The 16,550-nt window shown below is 41.9% G+C and overlaps 1 protein-coding gene across 2 annotated transcripts in view; it reads left to right on the forward strand.

The window, feature by feature from the left end:
* The window catches only part of KATNAL2 (katanin catalytic subunit A1 like 2), a 67,568-nt gene that overhangs the window by 36,997 nt on the left and 14,021 nt on the right, over window positions 1-16,550 (forward strand). For both annotated transcript variants that reach the window (XM_042911235.1, XM_042911236.1), the window contains 7 exons: window positions 701-799; window positions 1,008-1,085; window positions 3,884-3,982; window positions 6,004-6,067; window positions 6,269-6,387; window positions 11,287-11,378; window positions 13,555-13,665. In XM_042911235.1, coding sequence (XP_042767169.1) covers window positions 701-799; window positions 1,008-1,085; window positions 3,884-3,982; window positions 6,004-6,067; window positions 6,269-6,387; window positions 11,287-11,378; window positions 13,555-13,665 — 662 coding nt within the window. The remainder of the gene's footprint in view (window positions 1-700; window positions 800-1,007; window positions 1,086-3,883; window positions 3,983-6,003; window positions 6,068-6,268; window positions 6,388-11,286; window positions 11,379-13,554; window positions 13,666-16,550) is intronic.

Raw genomic sequence — 16,550 nt, forward strand, 5'->3', positions numbered from 1 at the left:
GGAGGAGTACGGGAGGCAGATATCTGGGTTTAAACCTGGCCTTAAGTCACTTGTTAGCTGGGACTCTACTGAGTGGACAATGTACATGGTGGTTAATGGGAACTATCATCACTCTCCTGATGATGAGTTCTTCCTGTGTGTGAAATGTCGCAAAGGATGAGACAATATAGGGGAGCCAGACCTGTAAGGAAGCATATGGCATGGCGTCAGGAACTGAAAAATGCTTGTGAACTTTTATTCAAACCCACTTCATTCTAAGGAATTTATTTCAACTTATTTTTTCTTCTAGAGTGCCCAACTTGAGGAAATCATCTTGTTCATTATTAGTGCGGGTTCTTTTTATTTTATTAAAAAATATTTTTTATTTTAGAGAGAGAGTGAGCACATGTGAGCAGGGGAGGGGGCGGAAGCAGAGAGAGAAAGGGGCAGAGAGAGAGAAAGAAAGAGAATCTTAAGGAGGTTCCATGGTTAGTGCAGAGCCTGACATAGGGCTCAGTCCCACGACCCCAGGATCATGACCTGAGCAGGACTCAAGTGACTGAGCCACCCAGGAGGCCCAGTGCAGGTTCTTTTCAAAGCTTCACTTTGTGTGTCCTACATACCAAAGTACATAAATGTGTCTTGATTTACAGAAGCTGAGCTATTGAGGATTGTCTTCTCTTATGTTTTAATGGTGTAAATAACCATTACTCCCTTTCAGGGCCAAATCATTGACTTCCGAGGGCTGCTCACAGATGCCATCAAAGGAGCAACCAGCGAAGTTGGCTTGAACAGCCTTGACTATAACCCAGACCCCTCAGTAAGTGGCTAAGATGTGACATTCGTCTTGCAAACTACCAACATCAGGACGAACTTTAGAAATATAATTTTGAGTCCAGAGAAATTTTGAGATCAACTCAAAGGTCACAGCTATCTGCCACCGTTTATGTCACTGAGATCTGCATCCTGTTTTGCTTTCTAAGTTATGAACAATATTGTAACGTAAAACTTTCTGTTCCCATCATCAGGAACGATTGTTGAAACCTCTGAGTGCATTTATTGGCATGAATAGTGAGATGCGAGAATTGGCAGCCGTGGTGAGCCGGGTAAGATCTGATATTCAATTCACAAATTTACGGAGGCGGATTGGGGCTCCTGGAGCATTGTGGGCTGCTTCTTTTATTAATAACAATAAATATGATCATTTATTTATAAAGTGCCCCCACTTGCAAAGGCACTCATATTGTTTAGAGGCACAATAATGCATGATAAATAAATTATAGAATCATAAAATTACAATACAAAGAGCCCACCATCTCACTACAGAGGCCAAGAAAACCAAAAGGGAAACAGACTTGGAAGGCAAGGGACAGGTGAAAGGTTTTAGAGCAGAGCCAACAGTTAAGGAGAGAAAGCCTCTTAGAGAAGGAAAGAGCATGTCTGTGTCTTGTTTAAACAGTCAAAGTCTAGAAACAGAGATATTGGGAGTCTGATGATTTCATAATTGGAAATTTCCATGAAAAACAAGATTAGCAGGAAAGAGCTTATCATCCAGACTACTGAATTTCAAGCTTGCCCTTCAGAATTTAAAGGCAGTGGAGTCTCATGGTTAACGATACCGGCTCTGGAATCAGTTGACCTGGATTTGATTTCTACATCCTTCTTTTTCTAGCTGTGTGACTTTGGGCAAGTTCCTTGGGAAAGGATAGATTCCTGAGTTATAGGCTATTTATCTGATATCCAGCGATCTCATATTTAATGAAAGACTGCAACCTAGGCAGACTCGGAGAGATGTTTAATATGTTCCAAAAAATGCACAGCTATTCTGCAGTAATTAAGGGTTCCCCAGCTCTGGCTGTTCAGTTCCGCAGCTGTTACCGCACCTATTAGGTGTCAAGCATGCGGTGGGGGCTGGAAACACAAAGATGAACAAATCGGACACAGTCCTTGCCTGGAAGAGTCTCTCATCCCATGGGTAAGGTGCACTTGGAGAACCCAAAGGAGGGGTATTTTGTGCCAAAGGGTGGGGAAAGCACTAGGGAAGAAGATACGTAAGAAATAGGCACGTGAAAAAGTAGAAGAGGGAGGGTGGAAGGTTCTGGACCAAACACACCGTGAAATCGTACTGCTTTGAGCTGAATGAGCCCCAAGGAGTGGTGGGGAATGGGGTTGCAGAGAGAGGCCAGAGTTCCTGAGCTAGGGACATGGTGAGCACTAGCCCGGAATTGGAAGTTGTCTGGAGGACATGCGGAATCTTTGAAAGGTGTCCATCGGGAGAATGGGCTACTCAGATGTCCTGATGACAGTGTGGTGGATGGAGATCAAAGCAATAGAGATAAGGAGACCAGCTCTCAAGTTATTACCAGTGAGAGAGGATGAGGATTGAGCCAGGCTGTGGTAATTCGGATGCACAAGAGAGCAGAGAAAAATATCCTTCTTGTTACTGTTTCTGCAAAAGGATACCATAACTAATGATAACGGACGTGTAGAGGAGACGTGGCCTGAAATGATTCCACCTGGCATCTTTCCTACAGTGCCCCGGGAAGTAGTCGTTCAGTCCCTGCTTGAATGCTTACAGTGTTGGGGAGCTCACCACCTCATGAGGCAGCCCTGTTGAGTTCTGACTGATAAGTTTTGCAGCTATGAGGAGGAACTTCCCATTGGGAAATTAAATACTGCTATGTGGAACTCACTGTCAGCTCTAGAAGAGGGCAAGGAATACTGCTTTTATCTATGGCTGCTTTGAATTCCAGGGTAGATCAATCCCCACTGTGTGCCAAGCTTCTTCTAAGAAAGTGCGGTAGTAAGCATGTGAGTGGCTGGTGGGCTAGCAGGCAGATACACTGTCTAAAGACAGGGAGGGTTCTCCCAAGATTTTGGAAGATAGATGTGCTTTCTCTGCCATCCCGTCCAGGAATGGATCATGCCTAAAATCACCTGAATGAATAGTTTCTCTAATAAAAGTTGTCACCCGTGGCAGAGGGATATGGGGAGACAGGCAACAGGGGTGGGGGCAAAACATGTCACCAGCATTGAAAACGTGTGTTTTTGAACCATGTGCGTGCATTGTTTATTTAAAAATTAAATACACATAAAACTAGTTTCCAGATTGTTCTGTAGTCACTCAGAATGACTTGAAAGAGGGAGCTTTTTCTTTTTTTGATGTAACACACTAGTTACTCAGTTTGCCTGAAAGAGCTCCTACTGAGAAAGGCCCTGAGTGACTGTTCCGAGGTGGTGTGTGAAATTGACGTTTGGAAACTTTAAATGAATTATCAGTAAAACCGGCCTTAATTGATTGCCCCAGATGGTTGCTACAGGGCTCCACAAGGAGAGGGCAAACCGCACTTTTGCCTGGTTGCTGGCTTCCTTGAATTTTGTAGGAGCAATTGCTCCTGATGGAAAGTAGGGGTGATCACTAGGGAAAAAGAGAAATTGGTTTCAGAGGAGCATGATCTCTCTTAGGCCACAAATTAAGAAAGCGTTTGAGAGATCAAGGAGCAAGGGGAGCCAGGCACTGTCTAGGAACTATGTTTTGCAGTAAAAGCCAATGTAATTTGAAGGCATATTCTGTAGCCTCTTTGATTACAGCCGTAAATCAGCATGGTTTGCTATTAACTGAAGACAGGTATAGTCCATCGTTAGGAGATTTTTTTTTTCCCTCTTAAAAGTACCATATTGTATCACCAATATCTTCTTCAGGGAAAAATCACTGAATATGTTCATGGCATCCATTTAGTGAGCTAGCCCATAATTACAATATGTATATATACGTATATCTAACATGAAAAGTTTTTATCACCTTTCCATCCTATTGTAAGTCAAGTATTCTGCTGCTCCTGTGTTTATTACAGCTGTGGAGGAAAACACTAGTTTTAACAAAATGATCAAATGTGCATTGCAGGACATTTATCTCCATAGTCCAAATGTAAAGTGGAATGACATTATTGGACTCGATGCAGCCAAGCAGTTAGTCAAAGAAGCTGTCGTGTATCCTATAAGGGTAAGGATGGGAAGCCTCGTGGGGGTATTTCTGTTCATTATCCATTGGACAAACTGTATGTCATGCACCCATCAGGAAGAGGACTGGATGTTTTTCTGCCATCAAGTTAACTTTTTGCCTGTGTCACAGTATTTGGTTAAATGTTGGAGTACCAAGGCCCAGTCCGTTGTAGGCAATTTGGAATCATGTTACATATCGGTTCAAGGCAGGTGTCTGTTCAAGTGATCATTTAAGATCTAAGACTCTAATATATATGACTTGCCAGTTGCTATAGATAGGTTCAAATTAGCCTGCCTCCCTAAAAATATACGTATTATAGCAGAAATACCTCCTGTAAGAGAGGGCCTCTCACTTTGCTTCTATACATCTTACCGCCTACCCTCCCCAATACCCACATCACCTGGGGTTTTGCTTTGACCGGTTGTAAGGACTAGACAGCCCCTTCCAGGGCACCAGCAGGAAAGCCATCATGTTGTGCTCATTGCTTATTCCTGACAAGTCTTTGTGCAGAGTGGTTCACTAAACAGGAAAGAAAATAGAAAACCAGGACTTTCCATGGTGGGTTTACAACTGTGGTACTGAGAAGGTCAGTGTACCACAGAGCTCTGGCTGTAAAACAGACCACCCCAAAACTTCACACCTTAGAAAACAACAATCACTTACTTATGTGCGCCTGAGGGGGTATGCCGTTTGGGCTGGGCCCAGCAGGGCCAGCTCATCTCTTTGCCACATGATACTGGCTGGGCTCACTCCCACATCTGGGGCATCAGCCAGGGTGGCTGGGAAAGCTGGAATAAACAGAACGACTGAGACTTCTCCACGTGCCTCTCATCCTCCGGCAGGCAGACCGAGTCTTGTTCCCATGGTGACAGAGGGTTCCCAGACAGAAGCAAGAAAGGGCAGGTCCCAATCCAACAGCATCTCCCACGTCTCTTCTACTTGCTGATGTCTCATTGGCCAAAGTCACAAGGCCAAGTCCAGATTCAAGTGGTGGGAGGAGCTGCAGATAATTTGCGGCCATTTTCTGTGATCTTCCCCAGTGAAGATAACAAATTTATTGTATTGAATAACCTACTTATTATTACCACTGAGCCCATGCAGCCCCTGATTTTTGGCTGCTTCTATTCTAATGAGACAAAAATCAATGAATTTGGAATGTCTTTCCCCTCTCTTTCTTTCTGTGTTCTGACATGGGAGTAAAAAATATGCCGGTATTCAGAACTAGTGGAAATTTATTCACCCTTTCCTCTGAATGGCTCTACAGTACAAGTCTTCTGGAAAGGATAGGACCTCTCATTGAAACTCTCTGGATGTGTTATCTCCATAGTATCATAAGCTCTGTATGTGATGACATCGAGATTTTGACATTAGCATCAGCAAGAAACTAATAGCTAGTTATAATCATACTACTGTTTTTCCTTCTTCCTTGTTCTCTGTCAACTCTACCTATGCTCCAGATTGTCTGAATTTGAACTAACAGGAGAGAATCACTGAAGTTCATGTATGTCCTGTTTGGAGTCAGTGTCTCATAATGCATTCAGCACCAAGGTTCCCAGCTTCTAAATCAGGCTTCACCATAGCTTCATGCCTAATTCGCACACACCTTTGTCGGTTCTGGTGTTTATCTTAAAGGGCACTCCCTGTTCACAACATTCAAAAGATTGCCAAATACCCTGTATATAGACCCCTGGGGGAAATGATGTTATGTATGTAGGCAATAACTATTGTAATGGAGAAGAAAAGTACCCACGTATGCCTTTCTTTTCCTTAAAACAAAACAAAACAAAACAAAACAAAACAAAACTGCTCTTGTAAAAAGCCACAAATATTAAGCCACGCATTCCTATCAAGTGTGAAAGTCAACCTGGGATAAATATGATGTAAATAGAAGCAGCCAGCCTTAAAAAAAGGCTGACTCTCTGAATTGTGCTGTGTTTCACTCTGGCTTCATTCGATTGCGCTAAGGGTGTGTAGGCTGACATACGGATACCAAACCTCTTCTTTGTTCCTTGTTTCCATAGTACCCACAGCTGTTTACAGGAATTCTCTCCCCCTGGAAAGGACTGCTGCTCTATGGCCCTCCAGGTAAAGGAATCTTTCTGTTTGGGTCTTGATATTAAGTGTGTGTGTGGATGACGACTTGTCCTGTCCTCATTCAGCACTGGGGCTAATGACCGCTAGGTAACCATCTCCTTTTCCACCGACTTCTTGTGACACTGACTTCTATCTGTTAGCAGAGGAATGGAGTTCAAGTGTTGCTCACAATTCATCCCCATGTGTCTCTAGGTACAGGGAAGACTTTACTGGCCAAAGCTGTGGCCACGGAGTGCAAAACAACCTTCTTTAACATTTCTGCGTCTACCATTGTCAGCAAATGGAGAGGGGATTCAGAAAAACTTGTTCGGGTAGGAATTCCTGATTTTGTTTTTTCAGAATAAATGCCAGCGAATACAGTGGTACAAAATGATGTTAGAGCTTATTTGTTTTTAAGTGATTTATATGTTAGAATTTATCCCGGATCTTGATTACTAAAAACCCAGAAGATGGATTGATTGACTATTATAGGTGGATATTAATCCTGTCCCCGTGAGCAAAACATGATGTCCTTTCCTTTGGGAATTTGACCAATGGTCCTTTTGTGATTCATGTAGCTTAGGAATGGAATCTGGGGAAAAGGTTGTTTATGAAGTGGAATATTTTTTTCTTCATTCAAGAAGCATTTATTATTAAGCATGTGCGGTATATTCAGTTAACATTTGAGAGGCTGCTACTGTCTGCAAGTCCCTACACTACATACTCAAAGAATCAAGAAATTTAAGACAATTATCCTTTCAGATGGTCTGAGCAACTTTCCTCCACAGTGCCCCATAGCCTTAGAGTTTTTTCTCTCCTTAGGAGACAAATAGAAAGTATATTTTATAGAAAATATAATGTAACATTTTTTACTATACTTCCCAGTTATCTTATGAGAACACCTGTTTATGATTTACTCCTCAATGTAAAGTGGGTCCTTCTCAGAAATCCTGTTAAACTATTGAATTCTGTAGAATGACTGGCAAGTAATCGATACTAAGTAAATGTAAATACTATAAATTTTCTGAAAAGAAATTTACTCTAAAATATTTTCCTTAGGTTACATTCCCTTAGATGACTTATTTTCAAAATATTATGGCTTACTTGGAAGTCATAATAGAATATTTTTATAGGATTGATTTACCTAAAATGACCTATTATTTATTACTTTGATACTTTTCTCAAGTTACTTCAAATGTGTAAGTTTTTATAAATTCTTCCTTTGAATGAGCAGGGGAGGGGGCAGAGAGAGAGACGGAGAGAAAGAATCCCAAGCAGGCTCCATTCGGTAAGCACAGGGCCCGACGCAGCTTTGATCTCATAAACCGTGAGATCATGACCTGAGCCAAAATCCAGAGTCAGAGGCTCAACCGACTGAGGCACCCAGGGGCCCCTATGAATTCTTATCACCCCATCGAGATTGTAATTTGTGGAAATCCATGTTGACATCTGTTTCTTTGTTCTTTGTCTAACTTAGTGCCAGGTCCAAAGATAGGGTTTGAACTCACCTGTTCCTAAATTTTGGGGTTCCATGTGATTCTAGTTAGTTTGATTTCAATGAGCAGAAATCCAACTAACTATAAAATCATCAGCCTGAAGATTTTTTTTTTTTTTTTGGTCAGCTTATTTTGCCATCTCTGTTATTTCTAGACCTCTTTCTCTGGTCTGAATTTTCTCCTAAATAGTATTCTCATATATAATAGTTATTTTTTTCAATGTTTATTTATTTTTGAGAGACAGAGAGAGACAGAGCTTGAGCAGGAGACAGAGAGGGAGACACAGAATCCAAAGCAGCCTCCAGCTCTGAGCTGTCAGCACAGAGCAGGACGTGGGGCTCGAACTAATGAACCATGAGATCATGACCTGAGCCGAAGTCAGATGCTAACCCAGGCGCCCCCGAAGATTTTTTTTTTTAACATTCCATTTCTATTTGCTGCGGAACACTAAAACTCTTAGAAGATGCCCCCAGACTCAGTTTAGATTCATCTCCTGTCATGAAAAAGTGGTGTTTACAGCTATGCGCACAAAACACTGCAAGATGCTCAAAGAAAGATTGCATTATATTCTCTGGACAGGACTTCCTTAGACAGAAGAACAAATTCAAATATTTTGTGAATATCCTTAACAAAGATTGAAACTACTAAAAGAATCGTCTTGTTTCATGCGGGATAGCCAGAAAAGTCACTTAACAAGAACTCTCTATTCTGTGTGAGCATTTTATTTAACCTAAGTTTTATTCTGCTTCAGAATTATTTTGTTAAAATTCTAGGGGTGAGGAAATGATTCCTTCCTCAATTTCTCCCCCTCCTTTCCCATATATTTTAAAAATAATTCGTATTTTTGAAAAAAAAAAAAGATACAAAAGGGCATATAGACCCCTGAACCTTTTCCCCAGGGGCCACTGCTACAGTTGCTAGTGCAGCCTTCCAGAACATTTATCATATTTATATAAATACCAACAACTGCATCTCTATCTTCCTTCTTCACTAAATGTCAGTAGGAACGTACTACACATATCCTTCTATAACTTTTGTTTTTGTTCACACTTACCAATATAACTTGAATATTGTTCCACACTATTATAGACAGAACATGTTCTTTTATGAGTCTGTATCAGATTTCATTGCATGGAATGTTCATTGCAAAATGTATTTAACCAGTCTCTTCTTAATGGCTATTTCTAATGTAAACAACAGTTAGGTTGTTTCTAGCCTCCTGCTATCATGAACAAAGCTACAGCAGACAATTACCATATCCATGTCCTTGTGTATATAGTAGTGTAAGATGATTTCTCTTAAGTAGAAGTGTTAGGTCAGAGAGAATGAAAGATCACTGATTGCCAAATTGCCTGACAACAGGGTTGCACCAGCTTCTACACCCATAAATGGTGTGCGTGTTTGCTTCCCCCACCCTGGCCAACACTGTGTAGCACCCGAATTTAGAAATCTTTGGGGCACCTGGGTGGCTCAGTCAGTTAAGCGTCCGACTTCGGCTCGGGTCACGATCTCGTGTTTCGTGAGCCTGAGCCCCGAGTCGGACTCTGTGCTGACGGCAAGGAGCCTACTTTGGACCCTCTGTTCCCCTCTCTCTCTGCCCCTCCCCTGCTTGTGCTCTCTCTCAAAAATAAATTAGCATTTAAAAAAATCTTTAAAAATAATAAAAAAATCTTTGCCAATCTGATAGTGAAATTAATATTTCAGTGCTCAAATATGCATTTAACTCTGAATGAACTTGAGCATCTTTTTATAGGTTTAGAAGATATTTGTATTTCCTTTTTTTTCTGTGAAATGCACTTTTGGTTTTGGATATTTAAAAAAAATAATTCAAAGGGAAAACAGATAACCTCTCCTAACCTTGAGGGATCTCATCCTCTATCGTCTCAGAAATTCTTTTCTGAGCTCTTGGAAGGATCCTCACCTGGAAAATCTTGGTCATGCTGTCAAAATCTTTACTATGAAGCTTTCAGATAAAGAGAACCCTTCAGGACCTTCCTCTACATCAGAGAAGCTTTCCTACCATTTGTTGCTCTTCCTATTCCAATTAAAGAGTTATTTATAGGGAACCCTTGGGTTATGTTCCTCCCTCCCCTCCTAATGTTCATGCCTCCTAGGAATTGATGCTATTGAATAGTTGAGTGGTCTCTTTAGCAAATGCACACACCTGTTGGTGCTTACATCTTTCAACACCCTCCCCCACCCCCACCCCTAGTTGTATGATTTAACTTCCTCCAAGTACTTTTGAAAATTTTGGACTAATGCTTCCAGCGCACTTACCTGGAGTTCTATATATTCTTTGGCAGTGGGAAGAGCATTGGTATGGTCAATATGGAGACACAGGGTCCGGATGCAGTTCTCCTTCCAACTGGGCGTTTGGTCTCATAGGGCCCCTTGGTCTCTCTGCACCTTGGGGAGCACCTTAAAAACATGTATGGTTCTATTAAAGAGTTCTGATATTCCACTTTTCATTGGGTAGATTGCTGCTATTGTAATCACCCTTAATATCAGCTGTATTGGGCTTTTCTTTTTGTGACAAGGAAAACAAGTTGCTTGCTTCTAATGAGCGCGTCGCTATCGTGTCCAAAAGGCATTCATGATGAGTGTCCCGGTGTTGACACTGTTCTCTCAGTTCATTAGGCTGAGCCAACTGTCTTGGCTGAATGAAACAGGATTCTGTGAAAGGAAAATACTTGCTCATGAGCATGGGTGCACCACACGTACAAGCAGTGGTGAAAGTGAGGGACTTCCCACTCGGTGACGGGGAGACCGGCAAGGGGTAACCTGCCACTACCCAGGAAAACACAATCTGGCCTTTTCTGGGCTCTTCTCCTCTGATTTGTTCTGTGATACTTTGCTAGCGCTAAGTGACATGGAGAATAAATCCCCTTTGCCTATTAAAGAACCTCTATTCTTTTCTAAGTCTCTACTGCTTTCTCTGATCAACCAGTGAAGAATTGTATACGATGCTCAAGAGATCAGTTTCAAGGTTAAAAAAAAAAGCTCTAGTTTTTTATACTCTTTTCATCACTACCACATCTCCCTTTAGAGCTCTTTATTTTGTTTTTATATGTCTGTTCTTTTGCTGGCTGTTTTCCTGTTCTTGTTCAGTCTATAATATTTTATTCTGGAATGGAACATTTTATTCAATTGGGAATTGCCTTAAATTCCCTCAGAGTACCTGAACCTACCAAACAACAGTGTTTGGAGTGGTATAAGGACCCCGTGGAGTAATTTGGGGAGCAGAAAGGGGAAAAATTCTTCTTGTTACCCATAACTGGAACTGTATTCTTCCCCTACAATTCTTCCTTCTGAGAATGACCCTCTCTCATTGTCCTGAAAGGTTGAGGGAAAACCATTAAATGACTTTACATATTCCAAGGCTTTTTTGTCCATACGGAACATGTTATTGGCAGGGAGTCTCGGGGGCTAACTAACCAACTAGAGCTCAGGTATTGAGTTGTAGCTTAAGCTCTCCCATTTATGATTAGTAACCTTGAACTAACCACTAACTCTCTCTGGCTCTAATTTTGTCAAGTGATAAATGGAAATAATTGGACCGTCCAACCCCATGGGGTTGTGCTAAGGAGTAATGATTATAAAGTTATTAGGAAAGAACAGAGTGCAGCATAAATACTTAACATTACAGCCATTCTAAGCTCTTAATCTCTGGGAGCATCTGAGAACTTTAACTTAACTATATGAATTTGAACATGTGGTTGCTTCTCTCCCACCCAGGTGTTATTTGAACTCGCCCGCTATCACGCCCCCTCCACCATCTTCCTGGACGAGTTGGAGTCAGTGATGAGTCAGAGAGGCACGGCTCCTGGGTAACAGACAGGGTTTTTTTTTTTCGGTCATCACTTCTCCCCTCTTGTAAGTGTGTTTGATGGTCGGAAGCCCATCGACATTTACCAGCAGAATGAGCCTATTAATAAGCCCACAAATTTTCTGCAGACACATGGAAAGGTCTTTAAATTAGATCCTGTTAACTGAATAGCTGATTTAAGTAGTTTTTATAACCGGAGGAAATGTCATCCTCCCTTCCCCCTTTCCCCACAGAGTGGTTTTCGGGCCTGAAGATCACCCAGCCCCACGATCCCAGGCTGCCATAACGGTCTTGCTGGCTCAAAATAGCTGCTCGTGACCACCTCCTCTGGAGCCAGAGGGGCTGCCTGTGGGGAATGGGGCTGCAAAGGCCAAGTCCCAAGAGGTAGCCCTCGACAAAGTGTGTGAGGCCAGGGAAGCCACCACTTTTCTGTGACATCAGGTGGTGGGTCAGCCTGTCTGATTTTAAATATGTCACATATGTTACCTCTAAAGATTAAGTGTCCACTAATGTCCCCAGCAGGAAAGAACACATCTCAGACTACAGTGAGCCGTGTGTGTGTGTGTGTGTGTGTGTGTGTGTGTGTGTGTGTGTGTTTTAAGAAACTCTTTCTGTCTTCATCAGAAGTATTCTTCTTTGAAACTTCTTACTAAACCTGGCTTGGAAAAACAGGTCTCTGGGAAATCTCAACACAGCGGCATTTATTAATGGCCTCTCATGGTCCATCATCAAGGCAGAACTAATAGTAATAAAAAGCAAATACTTAACTTCTTGGAAGTACAACTATAATTTATGAAATTTTACTTCTTGAAAATCATTTTCCTAACAGGGAAAAGCAACCATTAAGATACACCCAGGATGCATGGGATTGATGGCATTGAGGTCAATGGGACAATTTCCATGGCTTCATGGGTGCTTGTCAGCCTCAGGCTAGATGCTCTGCCTCTCTATACAGGACCTGACAGGGGCAGACATGCACCGGTACCTGGATAGGCACCCACCAGACCACCTTAGTGGTCATTCTGTCTGCAAAGACCCAGCCCACCTGGCCTTCCCTACCAGAGTGAACTGTGCACTCGTTCTTACATTCACTTTGTCAATCTCCGTCCCCGGGGTTTCCCACAGCTTTGAATGGCTAAATTGGAAGCTTTATCTCCTGCCTTTGACTGTACTCCGAGTTTTACACTGAATGGCAGCTTCCTTGCCTGGAACTTGACCCCTAAAACTAGAGTCAGGGAATAAAGGCAGGTGCTCTGAGAACTTCCTGGGTCATATGAAAAGAATAAGTATGGGTAAATGCTAAATAAATACATAACTATACTGTGAGACTGTCCTTTCTCTTGGGAAAAGGTAGTTTGACAGTGAGTGGTACAGTTCTTAACAAAAACACATACCTAACTGATGCTGCCACTACACATGCCCAGAGAGGAGAAGTTGAATGTCGTGTTGTCCAAGAAAGGCATTTTCTGTCCTTTTAACTCAGTCTATACAAGTGAAGAGGAAGGAGAGCCTGCTGAATATAGTCCGGATTCAGAGCCAGTTTAGATTGTTAGGTCCTGTAGTGAGCTCCTTCATGGCGGGAGGGTCTTTGGCTGCGGTGGAGGTGGGGCTTAGAGGGTGAATCTGCACAGCAGACAGCCCCAGCAGGCTGTGCAAGGAAAACATAGTCTCCGTGTCATTATCATGCCTCTTATTAGAAGAGAATGAAACAGATTCAATGCAGTAGCTTATCTCTCTTCTTCAACAGATTATATCCATAAATTATATGAAAAGAACTATGGTGTATAAAAGCACTTTCATGCCTGCTGTATAAACGAAAGGATTATTCTCAATTATCTGTCTTTACAAAGGGCAAATAATACTACTACAGAGAGACCCAGCCCGGCTGCGTTCAATCGATTAGTAGTACTATCTGCCCTTTAGTTATTTTCTAGTTCACTGCCAATATTTGGTTTTCTTTTCAATGTCGTCATTATATTCATTTACTTCCTTTCTCTCACTCTCTATGTGAAAATAATACCAAACTACTCGTTTCCTTCAACTCTCCTACGAGTGGCTCCCGGGAATGAGGCAGGGAACCTGTTCTACAGGCACTGAATCAATGTTGTGAGTGCCACTCTTGTCCTGGAAGCAAAGACTCTGTCCTGGGAGAACCTCACCTCTGTGTCTCTCTGTAGGGGAGAACATGAAGGAAGCCTCCGGATGAAGACAGAGTTACTGGTGCAGATGGACGGGCTGGCTCGCTCAGAAGATCTCGTGTTTGTCTTAGCAGCTTCTAACCTGCCATGGTAAGAGATCTTAGTACATTTTAAATGCATTTCCATGAGACACTGAGTACAGATGAAGACGTTATATTGCCCAATTTGGGCAAAGTCTCAACGTTTGGTTCCAGCCCTGGAAGATTAATCTGAAGTCTTTCTTGGTCAAGGCCTCAGTCCTTGCTATCTGTACCATGAAAGAATCTGCCTTAAAAGAAGGAACATAAGCCAGGCCTACCACTAGCAATACTTAAAATGGACATTTTGAAGGGTGCCCGGGTGGCTCAGTTGGTTAAGTGTCCGACTTCAGCTCAGGTTATGATCTCATGGTTCGTGGGTTCATGACCCATGTCAGGCTCTGTGCTGACAGCTCAGAGCCTGGAGCCTGCTTCAGATTCTGTGTCTCCTTCTCTCTCTGCCTCTCCCCCACTCATGCTCTGTCTCTTTCTGTCCCTGTCTCAAAAAGAAATAAACATAAAAAAAATTTTCAATGGACATTTTGAGTTTAAAGCCAAATTATTTACTGTATTTATGCCGGGCTTTGGCAGAGAACTAATACAATGCTAAAATCTTTAGGACTCGGGAATATTCCAGAAATAATATGTTTATACTTTAACGGTATTAAAATCAAACTTTTTTTAAATTAGGAGGAAAACCTTTAATGTTACATAGTAAATAGGAAGCTAAATAATCTCTAATTGAAAATATAATCTACTCTCTGAGTGTTTTATTCAAGCTGTATCCCAGAGTGGTTAAAGAACAATTCTAGAAGTAGAATTGGGAAATAAGAGATGTTGACTAGGGAAAAACTATCTACTTGGAGAGTATATTTAAAAAATAACTCTAATTCCTTTATAGTCCCAAGAATATTTTCACATACATTATCTCTTTTGAGGCAGGTAAAACAGGAGACAGATAAGGAAATGTTGTTCTTCCCATTTGCAGGTAGGGTCCAAGGTCAAGGAAGGTCAATCCACCCAAAGTCAACAGCAAATCTGCAACAGAGCTGGGACTTGTGACACTGTTCCCCCACCCCCACCCCATCCATTTGTGTTTCTACATTCAAAGATGAATGTTGTGCGTGCTGTTGTGCATGCTGGTCATCTAGGCTCCCAAAGAAGTCACTGAAAAGAGATGATGACATTCATGTGGAATCTGTTATTTTAAATATATTCCTAATTTCAGCCTGGCTCCACCTCCCCTCAAATTTATAAGACTGCCCTAATGTGTAAGGTGATCAGCATCTTATGTTTTCATGATAGAGGCATTTATATACAAATATTACAGTAGAGTCCAAACAGAGAACTATCATTCAAATAAACGATTGCGAAATGCCTCCGAGAAAGGACCTCTGTTGCTTCAGCTGTTTGCAGTGGGGTTGGTCATAACCACATTCCTCATGTCCCAGGGTGACTGTGGAAGTCAGCTGGGGAGGGTGTGTGGAAACTGAAGCTTCGTGCATGACTCCGGGACCGTCTGTGCCCCCCGGGGAGACCTACACATTTTCTAGAGGGATAGAGAAACTTCTACTGCCAGTGAACATCTAGGGTTTTGTTGAGGAAGTTTCTGTGCTGCCACAGGTCCCCTGAGGTGATCATTTTCGTTAAACCCCACATAAAATGGTCTGAGAAGAGAAAAAAAAAAGACAATCAAAAATTAAAGAAGCTTAGAAGGGCTTTTCCAAAAGAATTGCCCCTCATTATGGCAAATGGCAAATACACACATGCTTTTGGGCTTTGCTTGCATCATTACAACGTACCTTTGGATCCAGGGGTGCCTGGTGGGCTCCGTCAGTTAAGGGTCAGGCTTCGGCTCAGGTCATGATCTCGCCCTTCCCAAGTTCCAGTGCCGCATCGGGCTCTGTGCTGACAGCTTGGAGCCTAGAGCCCGCTTCACATTCTGTGTCTCCCTCTGTCTCTCTGCCTCTCTCCTGCTCACTCTGTCTCTCTCAAAAATAAATAAACATTAAAAAATTTTTTTAATTAAAAAAGATATGTTCTTTTGGATCTGTCCTTGAGCAATGCTGGGCTCTAAAAAAACTTTTTAGTATGAAAAACTCCAAACAGACACTAAAGAAGAGGAAAAAGCACCATTTCCCAGTTTCAGTAACTAACATCTTGCCTGATTGATATAATCTATTCTTGCCCCCTCCCTCATTTTGCTGCAATGTTTTAAAGTATATTCCAGATTGTCATGTTACTTCTCACAAATATATTTTACTATACATCTTTTTGAAAAGGACATTTTCGGCATGTCTGAGTGGCTCAGTCAGTTAAGTATCTGACTCTTGATTATCGGCTCAGGTTGTGATCTCACGGTTTGTGAGTTCAAGCACCACATCAGGCTCTGCATTGACAGTGCAGAGCCTGCTTGGGATTCTCCCTCTCTGTCTCTGTCCCTCTCCTATTCATGTGCTCTCTCTCTCTCTCCCCCCTCTCAAAATAAACACTGAAAGAGTAAAAATAAAAAAGGACATTTTCTTATATTACTGTACAATGCCATTATCACACCCAACAAAATTAACAGTGATTCTTCCATATCATCAAATACCCAGTTTATATTCAGATTTCCCATATTGACCCAAAATGTCTTTTTAGAATTGATTTGCTGAACTGGTATCCAAACAAGGTTTGCATTTTGTAATTGGTTGTTCTCATAAGTCTCCTTTAATCTAGAACAGACTCCCCCTCCTCCCCCCCCCCCTTTTTTCCCTTAGTTACCACTGCCTTGATTGCTGCCAGGGAGACTGTCCTGTAATACATCTAAATTTTCTGAATTGTGCTCATCATATCCTTTAATGGGAAAAATAATATTTAGAGACTGAAACCTCACAATTAGGGGTGCTCCTTGCTAACTGGGTTATCATTGCTTCTTGGCCTTTTGACTGGGCAGAACTAGGGAAATACACAGGTTTG

Source organism: Panthera leo, chromosome D3 (assembly GCF_018350215.1).
Source record: "Panthera leo isolate Ple1 chromosome D3, P.leo_Ple1_pat1.1, whole genome shotgun sequence".
NCBI lineage: Eukaryota > Metazoa > Chordata > Mammalia > Carnivora > Felidae > Panthera > Panthera leo.